Source organism: Rhyacophila brunnea, unplaced genomic scaffold (assembly GCF_057557595.1).
Source record: "Rhyacophila brunnea isolate RB1 unplaced genomic scaffold, BYU_Rbru_1.0 scaffold_17, whole genome shotgun sequence".
In the NCBI taxonomy this organism is placed as follows: domain Eukaryota; kingdom Metazoa; phylum Arthropoda; class Insecta; order Trichoptera; family Rhyacophilidae; genus Rhyacophila; species Rhyacophila brunnea.
Genome location: NW_028232827.1, coordinates 1,902,051 through 1,928,464, shown reverse-complemented (window position 1 = coordinate 1,928,464; position 26,414 = coordinate 1,902,051). Strand labels below are relative to the sequence as shown.

The 26,414-nt window shown below is 33.5% G+C and overlaps 2 protein-coding genes across 3 annotated transcripts in view; both read left to right on the top strand.

Moving 5' to 3' along the window:
• The first annotated feature begins 10,653 nt into the window (after nucleotides 1-10,653).
• The window catches only part of S6KL (ribosomal protein S6 kinase like), a 190,942-nt gene continuing 175,181 nt past the window's right edge, over nucleotides 10,654-26,414 (top strand). Inside the window, exons 1-6 of the mRNA XM_085944374.1 lie at nucleotides 10,654-10,884; nucleotides 11,166-11,272; nucleotides 14,385-14,613; nucleotides 15,568-15,691; nucleotides 21,827-21,934; nucleotides 22,055-22,213. Of these exons, the coding sequence (XP_085800500.1) occupies nucleotides 10,792-10,884; nucleotides 11,166-11,272; nucleotides 14,385-14,613; nucleotides 15,568-15,691; nucleotides 21,827-21,934; nucleotides 22,055-22,213 (820 nt within the window). The 5' untranslated portion in view covers nucleotides 10,654-10,791. The remainder of the gene's footprint in view (nucleotides 10,885-11,165; nucleotides 11,273-14,384; nucleotides 14,614-15,567; nucleotides 15,692-21,826; nucleotides 21,935-22,054; nucleotides 22,214-26,414) is intronic.
• Atg101 (autophagy-related protein 101) lies at nucleotides 22,207-24,673 on the top strand. Of its 2 annotated transcripts, XR_015070356.1 has the most exons (2): nucleotides 22,207-23,625; nucleotides 24,182-24,673. XR_015070356.1 is itself a non-coding variant. In XM_085944376.1 (1 exon), exon 1 carries the CDS (start codon nucleotides 22,633-22,635, stop codon nucleotides 23,287-23,289), a length of 657 nt encoding a protein of 218 aa, XP_085800502.1. In that variant the 5' UTR covers nucleotides 22,207-22,632; the 3' UTR covers nucleotides 23,290-24,666. The 2 variants fall into 2 exon arrangements, 1 of the variants encoding a protein (XP_085800502.1); XM_085944376.1 differs by having other exon boundaries at nucleotides 22,207-24,666.

Sequence of the window (26,414 nt, the reverse complement as noted above, 5' to 3'; positions counted from 1 at the left end):
ACATGTAAATTGTACGTAAAACATTTCACCGTGGCACAGTTCGCCGTGAGCTCTTTTATCGAAAAGAGATGACCGTATACTATATTATAGTCTCCAATTTCATTAGATTCAATATGAACATTAATTCAATTTTCATAGCTGATTTCGGCAAAATTCATGAATTCATGAATGGAAACCTAACCTAACCTAACAAATCATCCAGTATATCGACTATTTTCAAAATTTGTTTGCTGCTGGCTTCTTGTAAAGTTTGTAAACTTACAAGAACCGTGTTTTATTTAGACATGAATTTTATGTCAGTACTATACGACCCAAAGAGGGTGAACGTATATTATATACGGCCATATATTTCTGATACAACATTTCACGGTGTTCACGGTGAAGTGCGATACGGCGAACTGCATACGTACAAGTTTCTGGACACGTTTACGAACAACACATGTCAAGAGAAAATATCTAAAATGTCACTCAGCGTAACAGCATGGGTTAAAAATTGGAAAATATGTTTTTCAAAAATATCACATGCGCATCACTGACCTTTATGTTGTGTTGAATTATAAATTTTTATCCTATGTTTGAAAATTGAATGCCTCGGTATAATTTAGACAATTTAAATAATTCTTATATCGTAAAAATATTATTAAAATTCCAGCAAAATGGCAGAATCTGTTTAAAAACTATTGTACTGTTTTTTTATTGAATTGAGTTTTAAAAAATGCACTCATTTTAAGTCTTTATTAACTACACTCCTAATTAGTGTAAATCTATATTCCAATATATGTAATCTGTAGGTTAAAATTAATAAACTTTTAAGTTTGAAATCTTAATAATGTTGGTAAGTAATCCAAAAAGATAATACTGTCATAAGTTAAACGTTTGAATTAATTATTGTGTGATCGAATTATGATGATTCAAAATTTTTGGACTCGTGTTTTTTATTTTGAAAATGTGCTGTGAAAATTTTTATTAAGGTCAAAATATATTTCGAAATATTTTTTTAAATTATAAATTACTGAATTTTAGAAATCTTATTGAAATGCTTCGGCGTCGCGGAGTGACCTCCGAACCGACGCACCTTTTTTCCAAAACCCGTGATTTTATTTTAGTGATAATTGTGTAAAGCCAAAGAAATTTTATTAATATGTTATGTGTTTAGATAAAATAACTTTTTAATGTATAATTTCTCTTGTACTATTCCGTTGAAGCAAAATTTCAAGATAGATAAGCGTTCACACAGAATCGTAAATTATTACGATCGTAAAGATTGTATAATTTTTAATTGAATATCTAAATTGTTTCATGTGCCATATATTTAAAAGCTTAGATTAATTTACTTTTGGACAGCAAAATCTTAGTTTGTTTTGATTATTATTTATAATTAAATAAGTTCAGACTCTTAAAGAGATATTTAGTGTTATTTACCGATTTGGAGCAGTATTAACAATCGTGTCACTACATGTATAACATTATCTATATATTTACAACTATTCTGATTTAGAGCTAAGTATTGATTTTTAAATAATCGGTTACTAACATTTTAATCTATTTAAGTTATTCATTTGAATTGACGAGCCGAAAACAAAAGTCAAACAAAACATACTATCAGGTACCTACTATTTATAATCGTCATCACTTTTCTCGGTGCTATGACCAAATAGAGTCTTCGATAACTTACCTGCGAGCCTTTTCTAGTCGTCAGGTGTCGGGCATGATTCATTCTGGGTTCTTACATGGAAAGCGCATGTGCCACGCACCATTAATATTTTGTCATTATAAAAATAAATTTATTGAGTTAATTGAACATCCGAGCAGTTTTAACTGTAGTCAATGAGATTAATAATCAAGTTAAGACATGATTTATTTTTAACGAACTAATCAATCAAGCTGTTACGATATTTATTTAGGAAGTTAATTGGATCATTTAAAAATGTCCTAACAAATGAAATTGGTATTGGGTTAATTTGTTAAAAATAAATAATGGAAAAAGAAAAAAATATACCTAATAATATGTAATACTTAATTATTGATTTAATTATTTTCTTTTTTGAATTCAATTTTGGTTTCCTGCACTGTGGCTACGCACCATATTTTAATAGCTTCACGAGGCCTCTGCGCTATAATCACGTTATCAAATTATTCTTTAGAGGTAAAACTCACTAAGCGCCGCTAAATAATCACTATCTTTTGCACATCACATTGGTCATTACTTTTAGTATCAGTACTATAGAAGAAGTTATATCTTATAGTGCTTTTAATTTAGACACTCTATGGCTGTGTAAAGCCTGCATCTCTATATAATAGTGTCGCCTGTCATTGTCAGAGTGAATAACTAACTAAATACAATTTTTAAATAATTCTCTATGGGAAGACTTTTGTTCTCGGCTCGTCAATTAATCATTTAAAAAACCTTGTAATGTAAACAATCTATGGACAGCAATTATGAGGCTCTGTAGAAATTATAAACAAAACACGCGAATGATATTAAATCATTGACGAATTTTATAGGGATAGGTTGCGAGTAATACTTAAAAAATGTGGAGTTTATTTATCACGACACTTTAACTGTTTAAGTTTTTATTATTATAAAAGTAACTGCTTATTTACATTGTAGGGCTTCAATTTGAAGAGTTACATTGACGGAGGCGACGTGTTGAACCTTCACGAAATCTGTAATATATAAACTAATAAGATATGTATACTTGCGGGGATGTCGCCGCGGTGCATTCTTTTTCTGCCGACGGTCAAACCGACAGCTCGAACTTTCTATACAGATCACACCGAGCGAGAGGTTTTAAACCGACATAGGGAATTATGGCCAATTCAATTTGTAATCATATTAGGTTAAAATTTTAATTATTATGTACTTTGTAGGTGTAAGCATCACACAAATTGTGTTTCTATACATATAAATGTTTAATCTTTCATTATTAAACTAAAAGTAGGATTTACTTTTAAGTTTGTTACAATTTATGATTATTACACGGTCCATCGGACGAAATAAGATGGGGGTTTTTAAAAGCATTGCCTTTCTTTCATTAGCCAGTGCAATTTTATTTTTTTAATTTTAAACATTACGCTTTTTTATGTATTGTTTTTATTTTTTGTTTCACTTTTCGACACTTTTCGAATTAGGAATTCCACTATTCATTCTAAATGTTAAAAAAACAATAGACAACAATTATTAAATGACAGCCATTGATTGACACTACATTTTAATGTCACTGGCTGTTTGAATAATTAATTAAAAATGTCTATCAATTTCATTTATTTATAATTATAATGATAGAAAAAGTAAAAATACTGACTGTAATTATTTGACAATTTAATATAAATTGTGTGAAATAAAACCGTTTAATTTAAAATTCATTTATTAGGTGGAACTCCTTGTCGGTTGTATAATTTCACAGCGGAATGATTGTAGGAATTGTTTTTTTTTCAGGGCAGCTCTGCGTGTCGTAATTAAATAATTAATTTGTGCTCTTTATTTATATCGGACACGGTAATATTTAATTAAATATTACGGAGAATAATACTTATTGTAATTTTAACTTCTCAAAAGTAAATATGTACATAATATTAATAGTTAGCTGTACAACAAAAACGTGTAGATTGAATTTTCTCCAAAGTTTTTGCTGAAGAAAATGTTAATGATTAACGTAATTTTAACAAATTAACGAGATGCCTTCAAAACAGTACAACATTTTGAACACAAAGTAGTAGACGCCTTCACAACAATATCTATCCAATAAACAATAATGAATTAGCCTACATACTGATAATTAATATTATAATTGATTCGCATATAAGTCTCCGCGCGTCGAGTCAGGGCGAACGCTGTAACTGGAGTACATTTATATGAAACCAGAGATCACCTCATTTTACCAGAGTACCTCATTTTCTAAGATACACTCAATAGTCTAAGAATCAACTAGTACTTATGTGTACACTCAGATTCATACAAATACAATATATTTTTTTAAATAAACCTTCCATATTAAAATGCAATAGTCAATGTTATGTTATATAGCATAAATAATATAAATCCTAACAATAGTTCTACAGAATGAATGTACTTAGACAATTAATAAAATAAAATAAATGCAACCGTTATTATTTTCTACAATCCTAATGTACATTAATTACAGTGTTGATAATACCAGACTATATATTTTCTGTATTGAAATGTGTATGATGTTAAATACCATAGAATTCAGCATTAAGCTTCTCAAATATTAAGAGTTTATTAAAAACAAATGAGATTTCAAAGTAATCTCCTCCATGTTTCGTGTGAGAACATAAAAAGAACGATTTCGTTAAGAGATCGCATCTTGAGAAACTAACAATGCTCAATAACGCAGACGTGAAAAACCTCTTTAGTATTGAGCGTTGTTAATTTATAGTTTATGTCAATATTATTATTATTATTTATATTCAAATATTGTTGTAATATTATTTTTAAGTGTTGCTATCATGTGAAACACATTTAGTTAACACAATTTTATCCAATGCTTTACGGTTATTCAATATATTGTTGTTCTTTATTATTTGAATTGGGCTAAACAGATCTCTAAATTATGCAAAAGTAAAATCACAACGTTCGGCTGTATTTAATGATTTAATTTTTGATTGTGTCTACAATGGTGAGTGTCTACAAAAGTATGTTGATGTCAATTTTACCCTTAGGGCAGTGCAACTGTTGTGATTTTAATTTTGTATCAATGTCTAACATATCTTCGTTTAATCTAAGAATTGTTCCATTTTTACGTTGTTTATATTATATCCTTTTTTATCGGTTTAATCCTATACGAATTAATTATATTCAAGGAAAACATTGTTGGTGTAATTAAACAATATTAAAAACTCAAAATGATTCCATTCGAAAGTATATGATATCTCATTACATCCCTCCAATACCTATTCCCTTTGTTGGAGAGACATCAACGTTGTTTTTAACGTAGAACCTCTTACATAAAGGAGTAACCTCAGCGCTTGCGATGCCAGAATTTCACAGTGCTCCATGCCTAATTCAAATAGTGCAGAGACGATACATCGTTTGAAAGGTAATGAATATTCCTACAACCTCAAAAAATGACACCCATGTCAAAATCACCTACAATTATTTTCACACTCACCATCTAAAATATTTGCTATCATGTGAACCACTTGACAATTAATTACACTAATGAACAAATACTCTTTAGAAATACCTAACAACATCGTGATGTAACATGTTCACCACAACTAACAGTCAACTTCTTTCTATTTATCTTTTATCCTTCTCACTCTCAAGCAGCTAAAACATTTTAACACTCAAAAAAATATCGCCAACATTCAACTTGTTACTGGACTTGGGACTGGTTAAAAATGACCCTTTCATACAAACCCTGAACTTTTTGAGTTATTTTAGTCTAATATAGCCATATGACAGTCCCACGATGGCCGTGCGGCTTAAGCGTCGGCCTATAGCGTCGAATCCTGGGTCTGGCAAGTACACATTTGTTTTTCAATTTGTGTGTGACTCAGAGTATGGACCTAATAGATTGAGCAAGTGGCTGACATTCATTTCTCGTAAAAACAAAAACTGTTAATATAAACCTCTTCTCTGCGGAGGCCCATCTTATTAGGATCGGACATGGTCGAAAGAAGAAAAAGAATAGTCTATATATCTTGGGGACACAAGGATTGGGGCATGGGGCCAGTTACATTGTTAAATGTGATGAATCTAGAGCTCTCCAAAAGGTTTACGAGGTAAGCACTCATCTCCTTTGCCGTCCCCAAAAAATATGGGCAGACAATATCAAGAAGAATGCAGAAAAGCTGAGTGTGACCGACAGGAGAGCGAAAGCTTGGGTAAGACTTATGTTTGTGCAGCAAGTCATGGACCTGAATGGTCTGTAGTGCCAGTAAAAGTAACTAAAATTTTCATTAATTTGCCGCAAGGTTTAGTTAATCTGGAGCAATTCGCCAATCAGTTCATAAAATAAAGAAGCTAAACGACAAAGTTGGAGTGGTTCAAGTGATACCTACCACCTACCCAATAATAATATAGAATATAGATAATATTGTCTCTGTTCTGGCAGAACACACTAACTGGAGAATACTAGTTTTGAGTAATTTGACTTTGAAGTTGTTAAAATGTTTGAAATGGTCTTTCATGTGAGTTTATTAAGTAATCGTAAAAAGGATGACTTTAAAATAAAGACTTTATTTATTAAGAAGGTTTCCAGACGGTAAAGTTTGAAATAAGGAACATTTTGGTATAACTAACTCAATATGTCATTTTTTCGAATTAGTGTCTTCTGCCAGAACAGTGACGATATAGAGTTAATGAATACAGCAGACATTTTTATTTACCAATGTACTATGTAGTATAACCTGGGAATTACTAGTTTAATGTCAGATCAAATAATAAAGGGAAAAAAGTGCTTGACATGGATAGAAGCGGATGCTAAAGGAGACAGTGGCAGTTTTTTTATGAAGCAGGTGAGGTTGTTGCTTTGTCAAGAAGTACTGAAATCCTAAAAAAATAATCAAAGCATAAGGTCTGACAACAGCTCTGTATTTTGACAGTCAATGGCTTTTTAGTGCAGACGATTAATATTTCCTGTCAGTGCATTGAGCCGCCACTGAGTGGAGGCAAAGACACATAGGGTTGCAGTGCCGAAAAGAAGAAGAATTAGGATAAAATAAAATTATAACCATAACAATAGGTAATTTAACATCATAACAATTATTATAAAAGCTTTTACAGATATTTATAAATAATAAAATTGAGATAGCATTCATTTACATGGTGGAATCTCGTTTTACAAAATGATAATATAAGCTTTATTATATTAAGTTCTACAGATCGGTTTATTAGAGTACAAGATGACAACTATTATACACATCAACAGTGGCGCACCCAGGGGGGGGGGGGGGGGGGGCAAGGAGCCCTGGCACCCACCCAAACATGAAAATTATCAGACTGATTTTAAACATTGAAATTGAAAGGCAATAAACTATACCTTGGGCTTAGACAAATAAAAACACGGCAAAAAAATGATTTGTAATTATTCTCCAGCACCCTTTTTAGAAAAATTTCTTAGATTTTAATTTCTAAAACAAAAATTTTGAAACACTAATGTTGGGTTTTTATAGAAACCCAATCCCTAATGGAACTGCCAAAAAAATCTCAGTGTCCACCTGAATTCCAGAGTGGTGTAGGTCATGGCTGGGGAGGGCTGACAGGGCTCTAGCCTGGGGGCCCGGCGTGTCGGGTTGACCAGATAAATGAGATAAACACACATCATAAATTAGCTTTAATAGTAAAAAAAAGTTGCCTGTGGCTCTATCATACTTCATGGCCATGACCATTTCAAATTATATAATTGTGCAATATATTTTCTGATTATTATATTATTATGTGCCGATACTCGACAACTCCATTATTAAAGTAGATGTATTAACAATTGCCAATAATTCACTATATAAGTAGATACCCTTAATTTGAATTAAAAAACAATTTGAAAAACGTTAGTGTAGTATTTCACACTGCCTTTAATCTTAGCGGTAGGTAGGGGGCCTGCCAAATATCCTAGCCTGAGGGCCTGTTTCAGGATGTGGGGGCCATGGTGTAGGTACACCGAGTACAAAAGACAAAAGACTGATAAACGAGAAATTAGGCTGTGTTGTGTTGAGTAGGTTTGTGTATAAGTTAAATGCAATAATAGTTTTTTTTGTCCATTTTCAATAAATATTTTAACCTCAATAAAAAAACCAAAAATCAACGATAAACATTCTGCAAAAAGAACGACTACATCCACTACAGTCGGTGGTGGTGTAAATCAAAAGAACATTTTTTTTTAGTGGAATTCGCCATAAATATTGTAGCTTTCTAGACCAAGCGGGTAGCACAGCCAATATTATTTGAGTAATGTTTTAGCATACTAGGCACACATGTCCAGCATGGTCGCTGTTAGTCACTTCCAATCCGCTAGTCGCTAATAACACGCTCAACGGTTACCGCCACTATGCCTCCAATTTAATAAAAACTAGGAGAAACTGTAAAAATATACCGCCGTGTATTGTGAAAATATGTAAAAATAATTACCTATAGAAAAAGAGCCTATGGGACTAATTTATATTCTCCTCCTTGGCCCCCCCCCCCCCCCCATATTAAATCATGAGTGTGCCACTGCACATCAACATCCTGAATATATCAACGAAGAACTTTTGCATTTGAAAGTTTTCTTATTAGCAGTAAGTAAGTTGTCTTCTACTATCTTTGTTTGAAAATGGACACCTCGTAAGCAGCACTTATAAAAAAAATATCCAAAATGGGTACATTGATATTTTGTAGAAAGAATGCAACAGCAGATTTTTGCTTTGCCTAAATCAGTGGTAGCCAAACCGTGGCGCATGCGCTAAACGTGGCGCATTTGGTGATTACAAGTGGCGCATTGCATCTTTGCGCCTACTTATTCTTTTGAAGTAGGCGCCATAACTGAATCCATCATCATATTTTGAACACCTGAATGCTCTCAGTTCAAGTCATACAGCCTTCTTACTCATCAGTTCGTCCCATTTTTTGACAGTTTACATTGTAGGATCTGAACAGTGTGTGTCTGAAGAGCTATCAGTACTCCATCCCGCTCAGAGCTCTCTATCATCACATTCAACAACTGTGGTCTAGAGCAGCGGTTCCCAACCTGTGGTGCGCGAGTGGATAGTTGGTGGTACGCGAAAAATAATCAGTAATGGCGGGCAGTGGCACACCCAGGATTTAATATTGGGGGGGGGCCCAAGGAGGAAAATGTAAATTAGTCCCATAGGCTCTTTTTCTTCTTCACAGCCTAATTTCTCGTTTATCGGCCTTTTGTCTATTGCACTCGGTGTACCTACACCATGGTCCCCACATCCTGAAACGGGCCCTCAGGATAGGATATCTGGCGGCCCCCCTATCTACCGCTAAGATTAAAGGCAGTGTGAAACACTACATTAACGTTATTCAAATTGTGTTTTAGTTCAAATTAAGGATACTTATACAGTGAATTATTGGCGATTTTTAATACATCTACTTTAATAATGGAGCTGTCGAGTATCAACACATAATAATCAAAAAATATATCGCACAATTATATAATTAAAAATGTTCATAGCCATGAAGTAAAAAGTAAAAAAAAATTAGTCATAAAAATAACATTTAAACTATTGTATTTTTTCTATAATTCATAATTTTAATTAATAATATACAGTACAGTTGTTAATATGTACAGTCGATGATCGAAAATCCAACAATCAATATCGTATTTTTGGAGTGCACTTTTAAATTTAGCGCGTTAGCTATCAGTAACTTGAGATGTATTAAAAATTAAACTTATAATTTGAGAACAATGTATTTCAACACTTTCATAACTATTATTTTCGATAATAAATAGAAAATTTCGGTAATAAAAATATTTTTAAATACAATTTCATTAATATTATTATATTTAAAACAAAAATTTCGCCTGCGGCGTTGCTGTAAATTTGTAAAAATGAAAGTGTTAATTGTCTCGTTTTCATCAGAAGAATTTTTACATTTACCGTGTTTAATTAATTTTATATACATATATTTTCTATTAATATCGGTAATTTTTGGAAATTAAGTTAATTTTATACTTACAAATAATTTAATTTAATTCTATGTAATTTTTTTTTAATAAAAATTAGTTAAAAAAAACTTCTTTAAATTCCTGGTTTTGAATTTCGACAAGAAATGAGCTTCGGCACCTTTTATTAAAAAAAAAAACATTGTGATATGTAAAGTTCAAATGTCTCATTTTTATCAGAAAAAATAAAACCTTCGGTATTTTTTTTTAAACTTAAATAAATTGAGTTCTGGGAAATATAGTCACCCTATTAATATTATAATGCAAATAGAATAACAAATTTCTTGAAATACAATCATTTTTACGAAGTGGTACAATTAAGCGTGATGTACTACCAAGTAAACCAAACGCTGGTCTAGAGTTATATTCGCCAAACGAGAATCTCCGGCAGCTGTAGCACGACAGCGATCACCCTCTCGTCCAAAAGATCATTTCTGACTATATTGTAGATTTGTCCTCCAATAAACGTGTGTTTTTTGAACTGACATAAATTAATTAATTTAATTGCGTGACTGAGTTATTCCTTTTCCTCCCCTAAGTGAAGCAGATCCAACCCCTACCCCTATTTTCCAACCGTGAACGTAATAAAGTAGAAAAGGTGCTTCAGTTGTATGGCGCATCCGAACTCGTCTGTGAAAAAAATTGGCGCATGGTATGCAAAAGGTTGGCAACCCCTGGCCTAAATAGATTAAACAATAACCAATAACAAGAAGAGAGAAGAAAAATTGTCTGTAAATTGACATTGGGGCGCTGTATCGTTTTCTACCAGGATTTAGTATCTGTTTGCAATCGACGGTGCTCAAAAATATCGAATGATATTTAATTAAAATGAAACTTTATTTCAAATTCGACACTAGGATCAAAAGAAAATTTTGTATTGCCGTAAACATAATCACATCGTTACCTTCATTATCTATGGTCATATTTTTTAGTGACGAATCAGACGAATGGCAATAATTTCTTTCCATAGTGACAACTAAACAGCAAAAATGTTTCAGAAATTCAGTTTGACCAACATAACATTCCCAAAAAGTACACAGAACAAAATTAGGTCACCGTCAGGGAATACGCGTTATCATCAGAATTAATTGTATTTATTATTGTATATATATTTTTTACAATAGAAATATGTTAAATTTAAGGTTCTTACAATATTTAAATGGGAAATTCTACTTCCAAATCTGACGTCAAAAAGAGCAAATCAACGAACGAAATTCGTCCTGTTCGCGAACGTCAAAATTACTCGAGTCAGGTAAGTGCTACTTTGACACAGCTGGTAAATAGGCGGATTTTTATCAATATATTTGCTTAGCACTCGTGGCGAGGTGCTCATAACTCGAACAAAAATATTACATTTCGTTTTAATCAATAGATGATATCATCTTTTTGCGATATGTCACATCATTCAATTTGACATTTCCGTTGTTTGCTAACATAATACGTATGAACAAAAGTAATGCGCATGTTATGACAAATATAAATAATGCAATGCAATTTTTTGTTTTGTTTGAAGTTTGTGCGTTTATTTTGCAGTTTAGTTTATCGAGTTTCGTTGGAAATTTGAGTGGAAGATCGTTTTTGAGCGTCGCAAGTAACCAATCATTTTCGTCGAGGCCGTTATCTCGTGTCTCCAGAAGAAGGTATGCATAATATTATATATTTAAAATTATTTAAACAATGTAATAATTTAATTTCTATGGTGCGCCGACTGTTTAAATGAGTTTCGGTTATTTATTCTGAATGTTCAGTATGTTTATCAAATAATAAATTGTCTATTTATCCAATCAAAATAAAACTTGAACCCATACCTAACCTAACATATTGACAATGGAAATTTCTGTAACGCTGCAAAATCGGGTTGCATTATCATTGAAATGGTATGGGCTTTCCTATTAACGTCAGACACTTGTTGAGATAATAATGGTGGAATGAAACACTTTTTTTTTTTTTTTTAATATATCACCTAATTTTTGATTGCATCATTATATGTAATCATAATACAGTAGACTTCCAATTATATATAAGAAATAATAAGAATAACAGCATTAAAAATTTAATTTCACTAGAAAAGGAGCTTCAACAAACCAATCTTAAGGCGACGAAATGGTGGGCCTCAAAGCGTCCCTGATGTCATTTTTTCACGGTCAGTTGAACATACCAACATAACATGCGGGCCTTATGTTGAATTATTTTAATAATAAATTTTATATGAAATCTACATCATTAAATGTTGCAAATCTGTATTTCAGGAATCCTTTTTATGTAAAAATCAGTGATGTCCTAAACCAACCACAGATAGAAATTTTGAAATTACAATAATATTGTATTTGTGAACAAACACATTTTCTCGAAAGAACAAATTTTATTCTTAATTCATTTATACTGTCCGAAAACAAGAAATCGGTGATAACAGGAAGTCGCATATAAAAGACTTCTTAGTGACGTACCTGTCATGGCGGCAACGCATGCTAGAGGCGTGTATAAATAATATATTAACTCTCTTTTTATATGTGACTCATTTTCTTCATCACAATAAACCAAAAATTTACTAATAATAATTTTAACATCACTCCTGATCGTTTTAGACATGTTTTTATTATAAAAAGCTTCGCATTACGTAAATTGATAGATCTGTACACAAGGGGAGCGTAAAATGAAATGATAAATTTGGGGGCGTTCCTCATTTGAAATTGGAAGTGCGATTAGCTCTATTGGAGGGAATTGTTAGTACACAGTTTTAACACATGGACAAGAAGTTCTTGTTCGACAGTATATGTTTTAATCCGAATTTTCAACTCGTGGCTATAGATAATTTGGCTAAGGGAAAATAGTTACCAATAATACCAAAATAGTCATTTAGCAGCGAGACAGACAATATACATGTTGTTTGTTTTAACTTAAGTAATTTATTTTATTTCTACTCGATAATATTGTTTCATTCTTATCAATTTTTATACATTGATCGTTTCATATCTCATACTTTCAATATTTCTGTATTGTTTGTTACATTCAAAATCTTCTCTTAAAAGCCTGCGGTGACCCTATTAATAAAACTATAAGTTGAATGTGACCCATAAGTTTGTAAAGGTTACCGACCGCTGACATGAGGATTCCTTACAATGAATCATTTATCTAAGATATATAATGTGGGATCCATACCCTCTGTCGTGAGTGGCCAATGACATTATTAATGGACGACGCACTCAATACAGTAGCTAGCAAGTAAATTCGCATGTATAGGTAGACGGCACGCAATTTCCATTATGCGATATCACGCATCGGGAATTTATAGCAATATCACCTTTATTGTAATTGCGTTAGAACAGATTATGCCATTCGGCAGACCCGACAATGAAGTAAGTGTCATTTTCTTTTCCAGATGATTCGTCCATATTAATGTCATTGTGAGTGGCACAAAAATTTTGTTCAACAATACGCTGACTGCGTTTCCAGTTTATAGCGTGTGACCTTTTGTTTCTTTTACTCTTTATTGAAGAGGGTCCTCATTAATTGTCTTCCATTTTTACCACGTTTTTATTAGCTCGTATTCTTGTTTGTCCGGTACAGATTTTTTCTTGTTTGTCCAAGATTTTTAACTAACTTCCCAACTAGCTAGACATTTGAAACTTTTTCAGAACACGACGACAATGCATTCTTTTAATACTTTTGGCCATCTTTAAGCAGAATTGAATTCATTTTCAGTTATATTTTGTATGTTTCGGAAAAAATTCGTTAAAAGTAATATTTACTACTCACTATTATCAGTTGCTAAGTTGGTCCTAGCAACTAAATTATTAATATACTATATGTGCGTTTAGTAATATAGTTGGAAATCAATATAAAATGTCAAAATGACATTTCTGTATTCTATAATATTTATTCAGTATTTCTATCAAGTACAAAAAAAAAGTATTTATTAAGGCTATACCTCAGTTGAGGCATGGTCTAAAAAGATCGTGTCTAGGCGATGCGTGGGTCGCAGGTGCAAATGACGCATGCTGAACGAAATATAATTTGTCATATAAATCCAACATGCGTCCATTTAATGTTCTGTTTATCGTTCTATTAGTAACAATAATAATATATTCATTGACATGTTTTCTTTTTCAAGTAAATGGATAACGTTTTTAGTCATCTTTACACGATTTAAGAATTAATACCCCCGTCGCCATCACGTTAAACAAATTTACGTGTTCCCAGCTCGACGTTCTCTCTCCGAATGCCAAAATTTCGTCGCGCCTATAGTTGAAAATTATTTGCCGTTTCACTGATGTATCGTCTTAATACATAGGATTGTCAAGTTTATATGATTCAACAGAAAATTTAAAAACGTGGTATATAAAAAGTTATTTTTATCTTGTAATTATTAAAATATAGCCTGCCCAATAGAATAACTTTTGCATATAGGAAAAACCTTCATAACCGTGTGCCATATTCAATTACTCGTTCCTTCTAATATCACTCTTTCAAAGATGCTCAGCATCCTGGTATACCTTTTGACAAGCTTCAATACGCTGATTGATATGTCAGTGTGGGCGTTCATTTCCATGTCATTTTCTAAAAAAAAAATCAATTTATATCTCCGTTCTCTAAGACCCAAATTGATTAGATATTAATTTCCTAAATACTTCCAATATTATTCACAAAAGGATATATAATTTTGTAAGGAAGATTCGATTTTTATTTTTGTAAGATCGTGCATCTTAGCAATCGTCGGTTTGCTGACCGCTGCTTATCTCCAATGATTTTTAGGTGGAACACATCCACATTGACTGACCCGTTGCTAGCCAGCAAGACAGCGTGGCCTGTGCCCCACGTGGAAGCACTGTTCCTGCCTGAGTTCAAAGTCAGCAGTGACATACACGATCGGAAGTTTGAGATATTGGAGACAATCTCGAAGGGCGCTTATGGGAAAGTCTACAAGATCAAGAAAGTCGAGTCCGGTGAAATTCTTGCACTGAAAGTACTCTCGAAAGCACAGGTGAATATGAAATATTTAGGTAACTTATGATGCTAAAATATGCTGATTGTCTGGTTTTTGCCTTGGAAATGCATACACATACTTGAGTGATTATAATTCTTTTACTTTACAAAGGCACAACCCCATTCTGCTAAGCAAGAGGTGCAGTAGTAAAATCCAAGACAATAGAAAAGACAGACATCATTCTCACACGGTCAGCGGGGTGGGGTAGTTACTAACAATCCCTTTACATCTGGAGTGATCTTACACTGATGTTGTTAATTCAGCTGCTTTTTTAACGATGTTGCTCCATCTATAAGCCCTTGCAACCGGACACCACCAATGCAAAAATGAAGCATTCGCATTATATTATAAACGTAGCCGATAATTACTGTCCGACAACAAGAAATCGGCGGTAACAAGAAATCGGCGGTAACAAGAAGTCGCTGTAGTCGCATATAGACGATTTCTCAGTGACGTACCTGTAAATAATGTATCGGCTCTCTTTTTAGATGTGACTTTTTTTCTTCTTCGCAATAATCTAAAAGTTTACTAATAATAATTCTAACATCACTTCTGATTGTTTTAGACATATTTTTATTATAATAAGCTTCAAATTACGTGAATTGATAGATCCATACACCACGGGAGCGTAAAATAATATGATAAATTTGGGTGCATTCCTCATTTGAAAACAAGTGCGATTAGCTGCACTGGAGGGGATTGTTAGTTCACAGTTTTAACACGTGGACAGTTCTTGTTCGACAATACGAATGTATTATGAAACTATTATCCATTTTAATTATCGTATATAGATCCACAGTGAAATACACCGAATCCTTATTATTTAGAATATTAAACAACCATAAAATCAACTGTTTGCTATGAAAAAACACTGCGTCAACATACAAAATATTAATTTTTGTAGCTACCAATCCGACCATTGTAATAATTCTGACCATATTATTTTAATAGATCATCTCTGAAAATGCCATACGTCAAGTGAAAGACGAGGTCCACATCCAGGAAGTGTGCGGTCATAATCCGTTCATCGTCGGCTGCCTCCTCAAGTGGCAAAGTAAACGGAGACTATATATTGGTGAGTCCACTCCCCTCTTTCTAACAGTTATTGTTTGGCAGGCGCAAGCAAGTCAAGTTATGTGATGGTGCATGGCGATATTCTATCTTCTTCGAGGAGAGAAATATAAAGCCTCGGAGAACTGTTTCTCATATCATTACAGTTCAACTGAACTTCCTTTTTTGACTTCCAAGTAATGTGGTGGCACACCGTAACCCACTAACACAGTGCTTCCTAACCGTTTTTACATCACGGTACTCCATTAAAATTATAATATTTTCACAGTACACTGATTATTCTGGAACAATTTAACCTTGGAACATGTGCAGATGCGATTTCTTCTAGTATGCAGCAATTGAGTCTGTCAAATGTGATTATTGTTAGGGTTACTATTGTGCAGTGGCGAAGGGTGGAGGTAGGCTGTTAAGATTTGACATAAATAGTACACTAAACTTTGTCAGTCACACTTTTTTCATTGAACTAAGACTACAATTATTGGGTCTACATTCAAGTCAGCCATGACACTGTTGATGGTGCGTAGGAATCATAAATCAAAAGTCTTCCCCTGTGAAACGCTAGACGAACGGATGAGCGCTATAAGCAACACCAGACAAAAGTCATTGACTTTAACGTCTTTAATCAACGATATCTCAGTTTGACATTTGTTTGACATAACATATCATATCATAACCTACCATAACATAACCTATCTGAGGTGTTTTCAAATTATTGAATAAAAGAAATGGTTTATTAAATCAATAGCAAGTGCAAGTACGTTATAACTAAAAATTTGGAGGGATCCAGGCGTTGGTTAGTAATTAAGGCTATTTATTAATTGATACCTTAATTTAAAATGCAAAAATCAATAGTCAAAATCAATGCAACTTGATAAGCATTTCATGTTAAAACTATTAGTTAAATTCGTTATAATTAAGTAGGATGCCCGTAGATTAATTGTTAAAGCACATCGGCATGAATCCAATTTTACAGGTTCATGTCCCGTCGGTCGGGTGAGGTGTTTTGAAATTATGTATATTCAATAAATGCAGTATCTACTATTTTTTTCCCGCATACTATGTACAATATACATGCACAAAAATACTATAATTTCTTAGACCGCGTACTATAATTCGGTGACAAAAAGATGGCAACACTGCTCGACTGTAAAGCGAGGTATTGGTGTATATGCGCATTTGGACAAAAGATAGCAATTCAATGCTTTACATTTTACAAACTTAATGCATTGTTTAATTATACATTACTCCTACAATGTATTAACTTTATCTTGTTTATAGAATATCACAACAAAACAACAACACATCTCGCCATTTGATCCTGTCACATTAATATTTATTTGTGTCAATGTGACTAAACAGTTTTATCTACTCTGACAAGCATGGTATAACTAAGTCTATAAACTTTGTATGCTTTTCACTATCTTTATTCACGCATAGGTATGTGCATTTAGAATAATATTGTATCATGCTAAAGCAGGGGTAGTTAACCTGGTCCCTACCGCCCACTAGTGGGCGTTCCAGATTTCATGGTGGGCGGTAGGGGTTTTAAAACATTTTCCCTACCTCATATCTTGTGGCATCAGGTTTTAGTGTTGTTAATCATATTATGACCAAACAAAGAAACTGCCTGAATATTTCTGAAAGAGGAGACCTTCGTTTGTTCCTCACAAAAATTGAGGCAGATATCCAGGATTTAGTTTCGCAGCATCACCCTCATTGATCTCATTAATTTAATTAATTAAATGCAATTTCATCAGACTAGGAACTAGTGGGCGTTTAGAAAATTTTACTACTAACAGTGATACAAAAGTGGGCAGTAGGTATAAAAAGGTTGACTACCCCTGTGCTAAAGGATCAGTGGCGGAGAGTGGAATTAGGCTGTGGAGATTTGACATAAATAGTTCACACTAAACTTTGCCACTTATATTTATTTGTTTTCATTGAATCTAAGAATAGAAATTGCAGATGGCTGGTTAGTTTTGAAAATTCAATTAAACTGCCACACAATACAGTAGAACCTCGATATAACGGACAAAATGGTTACATGTAAATCTTACGTATTACATTTCACCGTAGCACAGTTCGCCGTGAGTTTTCTTATCGGAAAGAGATGACCGTATACTAGGAATTCCAATCCCGGGATCCTGAACAATTTTCGATACCTATGAATCCCGGGATTGGTATACATAAACCCGAAACTTTCGGGATTGAGATTTTTTTATTAATTTTTATGGAAAATAAAATAAAAACGAAAATATAACAGAAAAAATAGTTTTAATAACATACAAATACATTAGAAATAAACTGAGTTTGAATGAAGTTTGATTTATTACCCATGTGTTGCCAATTCTATTTTTTCACATAAATTAATAAAAATGAGAAAGATTGGAAAAACAATGCTTCGCACTTGTGATTCCACCATGTTTTTTAATGCATTAATGCATTTGTCATTTTTTTATTTTAATTGAACTTGTATTTGTTATCTTTTCATAAATAAATAAAACTGTTTTACTTTCACATTATTATTTATACATATTACAATATTATTTACTCCATTAAACCTAAGTATTTCCAAGATTGACCGTACACAATATTAACAATAAATGTCTTAAATCCTAGTATAGTGATACACCCCTGTTACAGGCAGGCTTCTCCCGGTGTAAAATAATCATTTAGTAGTCATAAGTCGAAACGTAACCCTGACCTCTAGAAACGGCTTCATAAAACATCTAATCTTATTCCTTGTTCAACTACGTAATTTTTTTATTCATAAGTAAAGGCCTTCGTCCGGTGTGTGAAAATCATATACTGGGCGGAGGTGTAATTAAGATAAATTTAATTTGACTTAAAAAAGTATAAATGATGATGGATGAGAGAGATAATTTTAAGACTAAATATAAGTATTCATATATAATAAATTTTGCCGCGCTTGCCGGCAACGTTCAAATTTCCACGCGCCTGCGCCGGGGTGGTCCTCGTGATTCGTCAAATCAAAAGCATCACGCGATAAAATTTGGCCAATCACGAGAGTCCTTTTTGCTGGACGGCGTGGGTACGCGTAATTTGAAAAAGAGAAAGAAGGTAGTGAGCGTCTGGTTTTCAAATCGTACGGACCTGACGACTACAACTGTAAAAATCCCAAATATAATTTGTAAAACTAAAAATTAAGAAAATATAAGAAGACCACGTTACGAGCACGAAAGGCCGTGTTTTATTTACACTCCAATCGTTTAACTCTTTTTTTTTGTGAATCCGGGGTTCGATGGACACCTGAGCTAGCCGCTGGAACCCCGGGTATCTCAATAGATTATACTAAATTTATTTTTGACCGATTTTATCAACGTTATTTGTGAATATATAAATTTTATATTAACTATTGAACAAAATGCAAATCCCGGGATCGTCAAATCGTAATCCCGAAATCCCGGGATCAAGATTTTGGCTCGAGATTGGATTCACTACTGTATACTATATGGTCATCTCTGATTTTGGCAAAATTCATGAATTCAAGGATGAAAACCTAACCTAACAAATAATCCAGTATATCGGCTATTTTTTAAATTTGTTTGCCGCTGGCTTTCTGTAGACCGACAAGAACCGTTTTCTATTTAGACAAGAATTTTTTTCTCAGTACTGTATGACCCAAAGAGGTTGGACGGTCCTTAATATACGATCATTTATATTTCTGATACAACATTTCACGGTGAAGTGTCATACGGCGAACTGCATATGTACAAATGTGAAAATTTCTTAAAAACATCCTGTTTATGTTACATTATAAATGTTTAAATCCAAGTGTCATCGCTTGTAAACAATGTTCTGTTTATGATAATCACATCATACCTCTCACACTCGAATTCGAGTCATAATGCCGTCCTGCTCGTAACCTAAACGTAGCACTGATGTTTGCAATGCTGGCCGCTAATTTATACAGCTGCACAGCAGTTTAAATTGTTTACTTGAAGTGAATGGGTGCATTTGTTACTTCATTCAATAAGTTTACAATCGTTAGAATTAGTTGTAGGTGCCCCTGGGTAACACGTCATGACTGAAAGTGAATTAGCAGATGCAGTTATGATCTTGGAAAATGAGGATGGAAGTGAAGATAGCGAGGAAGAAGACACAACACACCCAAAAACAAAGTTATCGATGATAAGATCGCATCTCAACGATCTAATAACATTTATTGACTATTCGTCAGATAAGGAAATTCAATACTATGTTACACGCATTTAAAAAAAAACATCAGACTTCAAGTATAAACAAAACTTCTTTTTTCAAAGCAGTATTATCGAAAGCAAGCGCGTCCACATCGAACATTAACATCACTCCACAACGGGTGTGTCTGGATATATCATCTGAAGACGAATAAACATGATTTTTGTTTTTATATAACAGATTTTCGATTTTAAATGACACCCCTTCACCCACATTGGTCTGTTATATTGAGGTTCTACTGTATATTTCTTTAATTTGTTTGGCACTGTGAATGTGTAAAGGCCAAATGCATAGTCAAACATAGGTGCTTAAGTGGTGTTATACACTTAGTGAAAATATGAAAAGCAATTGATGTCTATTTTTATCATTATTAGAACGTTTTAGTTAAGGCTATACCTCAGTTGAGGTATGGTCTAAAAAGATCATGGCTAGGCGATGCGCGGATTGCGGGTCGCGGGTGTAAATGACGCATGCCGAACGAAATATAATTTGTCATATAAATCCAACATGCGTCCATTTAATGTTCTGTTTATTGTTCTATTAGTAACAATAATAATATATTCATTGACATGTTTTCTTTTTCAAGTAAATGGGTAACGTTTTTAGTCATCTTTACACGATTTAAGAATTAATACCCCCGTCGCCATCACGAAACAAATTGATGTATTGACACCTCGACGTTCGCTCTCCGAATGCCAGTCCAAAATTTCGTAGCGCCTATAATTGAAAATTATTTGCCGTTTCACTGATGTAGCGTCTTAAGCAGCGGCGGCTGGTCTAACATCATGCAAGTGCACTGCACTGCTTGCATTGCTATGAAACATCGTAAATCATATTTTTTCTTCATAGGTTGTTAATATTATCGCTCACTTACTGTAATGCAAACCATAAACTGATGTGCCCACATTCAAAATCGGCGATAATACAGGCACAATGCACCGTATACGTCATCCTCACTGAAATCGTTTGCGCACCGGCAATATATTTTGTTTACTTAAAATGAACCCAAAGCTTAGTATTAACTAAAGCCATTATAAAACAACTTAAACCGTGCTAATCGTTTACATCATGCGTAATTTCCAGAATATCGTGCGCCGACCGGGTAAAATGACATATTGTTCTGAGTAGAGAGCGGCGACTTACTGTTCACGCTCAAATTATGTTTAGTATCATATTTAGCAATCTCGTATGTAAAATGCCTGTTAAACTAAATACAGTAGAATTCATTATTTTCTAAATTTAAAATGTGTAAGAAATATAATAGAATGTCGGTAAGATATTTTGATTTATGTGTACTGCAAATTAAATCAATGAAGATAAAAATAATTTTGGTACCTACCGCATTTCTGGAAAATTAATATTTCATTATCCTGTGTGTTGACTAAACGCGAAATGTCAGTTATTTATAATAGGTATAGAAAATTATTAATTCATGAATTCTAGTGATAAGCTAATAAATCTTAAGACTATTTCACAAAGTGCAGTTTCATAATAATCATTATTCATACAGTGTACAAATTGCTAAAGATAATGTACTTATATATAATAAGATGGCTTCCGTTGAAAGTAAGAGGTATTTATCTACTATAAGAGATGCAATCGTTTCTTAAAACAAATCCAATAAAGATTTAAGTAACTCGCAACATGTTTTATTAAAAATATAATATATACAGGTAATTTCCCAATTGTCAATAATGTTTTGTCAAATCAAAAATAACGCCGAATTGATTTCATTTTTCAATAAGGTAGGTTTTCAGCGCACTTTCAAAAATTACAATCCAAAAAATCACCGGCCGCCACTGGTCCTAAGGCTATCTTAACATCGACATCTCTGCATTTTGATATAATTGTCTAAGTTGACGAGAAGACCCGGTTTGGTGTATCATGACTGCTATATTAATAAAATTGAATATAATTTTAGTTACAGAATACATCCCCGGCGGAGAACTTTTCACTCTGCTGAATAAATACATTCGATTACCCGAAGAACTGGTACGGGTTTATGTTGCGGAAATCGGGATTATTTTAGGTAAGGGTTTTCTCTGATGTCATTCACTATTTTATATAATATACTAAATAATAATATACTGGCTAATCAGTATAACAAGTTTACTGTATTTTAATGTTTCGTATGAATTTTTCTATTCAGATTTTCTCCACAACGCTGGAGTAGTGTTCCGCGACCTCAAGCCGGAGAATCTCCTGCTGACATCTCTGGGTCACATCCGCCTCATCGACTTTGGCCTCTCCAAGTGGCTCAAGTTCGGCTGCCGCACGTCAACCGTTTGCGGAACTCTACAATACCTCGGTACAATGTCTTTTTAGCATCCTATGCTCACTAATCTCAACACTATCCACACTGACAACTAATCAACTAGTCAATTATATATTAAGAATTATTATTGATTCCTCATAATATATTTACTTGTAGTTATAATCCAAAACGTGATTAATCCATAAGAATTACTCGTGTTATAGTTTTATGTTTATCCTGATATTGTATTCTTATTATTTCTGCTGTAATATTGGCATACGTTATTTCTTTTCATAATGTTTAAAGTAAATGATTTTATGTGTGAATCGTCGTCTCGTGCCATGTCTGAATTTGAATCGAGCGTCATCAGCGAATAACGGATCGATGTCAAAAATGATAGAGGCGTGCACGAGTGCCTGTAGGTGATATATCTTTCTCATTGGAACGGCGGTTTCCGCGCATCAAGCGTGAGAATGAACGCTCGCTCGCAGGTGTTCTCCCTGACGATGGAGGGGAGGCAGGTGGACGAAGCCGTCGCCAGCATCTTCCACACTGTCCTGTTCCACAGATCGTTTGGAAAATTTCTCTACAGCAACGATATAAACTACTCAATCGGTACCGTGGGGTACACGGACGTCGATTGTGATTTCATCGACTTCACTTACGTTTGCTGCTCTTCGAAAGGTCTGGACAGAACGGTCCGGCGGGAGATCTCCGGTTTCTCTGATCTGCTGCGAAACACCGACGGCTCCGCCACCGGGCAGATCAGTCTAGAATTTTTCCAAAAAAGACGCAACCGCTGGCCGTTTCAACCCGAGTCCATCCCGTGGGAAGTCTGGACGGTCCGTCTCGAACTGATCAACCTTCACAGCGAAGACGAACGGCAGGTCTATCGAGAGAAAGTCGGCGAAATGCTGCAGGATAAAGTGTTTTACATAACCGACGTGATGAACAGGCACGAGTATGTGCCGAAAATGCCGAGCCGGTCTGATCTTGATCTCATATTTGATACCTCATACGAGGACATCCAGCCGTATCTCTTTAAAGTTAACTATAGTCTCGCCGGCCCCCCCGTTTCTTCCGTCGGTACCACAATGAAAAAGCTGATCAAAGAGACGCTCGCATTGTGATAAAGCTGACGAAGGTTTCGACCCATGTCATTTTTTTCAACATGACTCATCCATTTTACTCGATTTTAGAATCGGTTCCTTTCTCACTGTAGGGACGAAAACTCATTTATTAAATACCCATTTATTTATAATCAAATATGTGTGTAAATTTTACATTTGAATATTACTTAAATAATTGTGGAAATAAAGTATGGGTATATATTTCTGTGTGATTTCGAAGGCATAGTAACACAAACTGATAATTCAACAGATCCTATTTTTTACATTCAAAAGTATGTTGACTTATCAGCAGTGACATCACGGCATCAATAACATGTAGTTGGATGTCTTTCCTGGGTTACCGATGAGCAGTGGCGAAGGATGGAGGTAGGCTGTCAAGATCCGACATAAATAGTGCACACTAAACTTTGTCAGTCAAACGTATTTGTTTTCATTGAACTAAGACTACAAAGTTTAGATAGTGTTTGTTAGTTTTTAAAATTCAATCAAACCCTACCTAATCCAAGGCATATAGATAAAAAATATCCATTTATCTATAAAATATCTAAAATTATGCCATTAAATCATACACAATTTTAGGTATTTTATAGGTAGAAGAATATTTTTTTTATGATTATGGTTTGGTTAGGCAGGCCTTGATGAATTTAAAAAAAAACTAACCAATAACATAATGTAACATGATGTATTCTCAATTCAACGAAAACAAAAAAGTGTGCACTATTTTTGTCAGATCGCCCATTGCATACCTAAACTATTAAGGTTATGTTTAGGCAGGGTTTTATTGAATTTTAAAAACTAACTAGAACCAAATTCAAATTGTATTGTTAGTTCAATGAAAAAAACTAATAAGTATGACTGACAAAGTTTAGTGTGCACTATTTACGTCGAACAGCCTACCTCCATCCCTCGCCGCTGCCGATGAGTTATATTTCTATGGAATGAAATGTTTCATATTTCGTTAAGTAGACGAAGGGAATTTTACCTATATTTCTACATTGTTTTTAGTTCAGAATCAGTAAATTAGTAGCAGGTAAAGAATACGATTAATTAATTTGTTTGGTTTTGTCAATATGTATTTTAGAAGTATGTACAGCAAATGTTTATTTATTGCCGATATCTCTAACTGCAAAATATTATGGTAACCTGAGGACCCAACAGTAGAACTGATTTTCCAAATGGTAAATATTTTCCATGAATCCTTCGTAGAGTGTAGTAGACTTGCGTTTCTTTTTATTTTAGGACGTTTACTGGTAAATTTAACGTTCGGTGTGAAGTATAAAGAGAAATTTGTCTGTGCGTATATTTGAAATGTAAGTATTTAAAACTGTGTTAGAAACTAAAATGACTAATGAAATTTTTTTAAATGCACAAAAAACAATCACTGAAATAAGGAAAAATACAAAATTAAGTCTTAAATGCTGCTAAATATAATTTGCAGATCAATTTCTTAGGTCCAGATGCATAGAGTGTCGACATTACATAAATGTAACTAACGCTATAAACAATCAAAATGGAACAAAATTCTTGATAAACAAGACAACGTTCCTCTATGCAATTAACATTGTTGCCATTTTTTAAACCTTGTTTGCTGATAATAATTATTAAAATAGTTTTTAATTGACATACCACGGTAAAAGTATGAAACAAGTACAATATAAATAGGATATTAATTTATAATGTTTATATCATTCATATATTTTTTTTGACGTGGCAATTATTTTTTTTTCATCATTAAAAACTATGACTGTTTATACTATTGATGTTAGTCTAGCATAAACAGTTTGAATAGGACTTATATAATACTGTTAGTCTTTCGTGTTTGCATAGATAATCGGATCTCAAAATAATTTTGCTTTGTCGGAAACAAAGGACATTAAAAACTGTATTTATTTCATTTCTGTTTAAAATACGTAATTAATTATATGACAACTGTGTGAACTGTTCAAATCTTTCAGCGCTATTATCTGCGCATGCATACACAGTGGTTACCCGAATATCGGTTTAGTGACTGTCTATGCATCTTGGCTTAAGATTTTAAATATAGGATAACAATATTTTATACAAGGAGACTAATAAATAGACCAATAATCATTTTGCTAAAATACCTCCATTATATATTTTCTTTCTTATGATGTGTTCGCTCTCAGGTGGAGCATACGGTTAGTACTAGTGAGGTATCTATTTGAGAAGATTAATTGTGGTGTTACATTATTCGTGAAAACGATAAAGATAAATAACACAAATATCGAGGGTTAAGAAACGACACCTCGTAAGTGACATTAAAAATATTTTTTTTGCATTATCGAATATATTGGTAGTATTGGCATCTACCGACGAAAACTGAAATTTCTTGAAAAAATGTTTAGCTCACGTTTGAAACGATATCACGAATCTACTATGTGAACTATTCAACTAATGAATACTCAAATTGTTTGCCGCCAGCCACCTGTTAAGCAGCATTTAGACCAAGCGAGCGAATGTTTGTTCTTCCCCCACTCCAGCGAAATTCTCTTGACGTAAACATTTTTTGAATTCCATGGAGATTCGCTGCATCTAGATAGAATGCTCGTTCGTTTGATCTAAACGCATGCTAGAGCGAGAGCACAATTACAAAGTGTTCTTCGTTCACGGCAGAACATACCTATACGATTAATAAATAATATTGAATCACTTGCATATTGTTGCATTCATACCGAAAACGCGACTAAGTCGTGCACTCAGGCACAAACAAATGCGATAGTTTAAACTTTAAAGCAAACGAACAAAAACACTGAAGGATAGCCAGAGCATTTTTTTCACTAGGCATTACACCAGGCGAGCAGGAACAGAACGCTCTAACTCTCTCTCTTGTTCGTTTGGTCTAAATGTACCTTTAGATGCATGTAAGTAATCCTCATACCTACATACATACATTCACTATAGATGACAAAAACATTGATTTGTAATATCAGATATCAAACACATAGCGTGCAGGTGAATTTTTTTCCCGCTCCTGTAAAATTATTATTTTGTAACTTAAAGGTATCGTTTCTTAACCCTCGATATTACACTTATGTGAATTACACCAAATCTTCTAATTGATCATTTATTATTATTTAAAACCAAATTTAAATTCTGTATAAAAA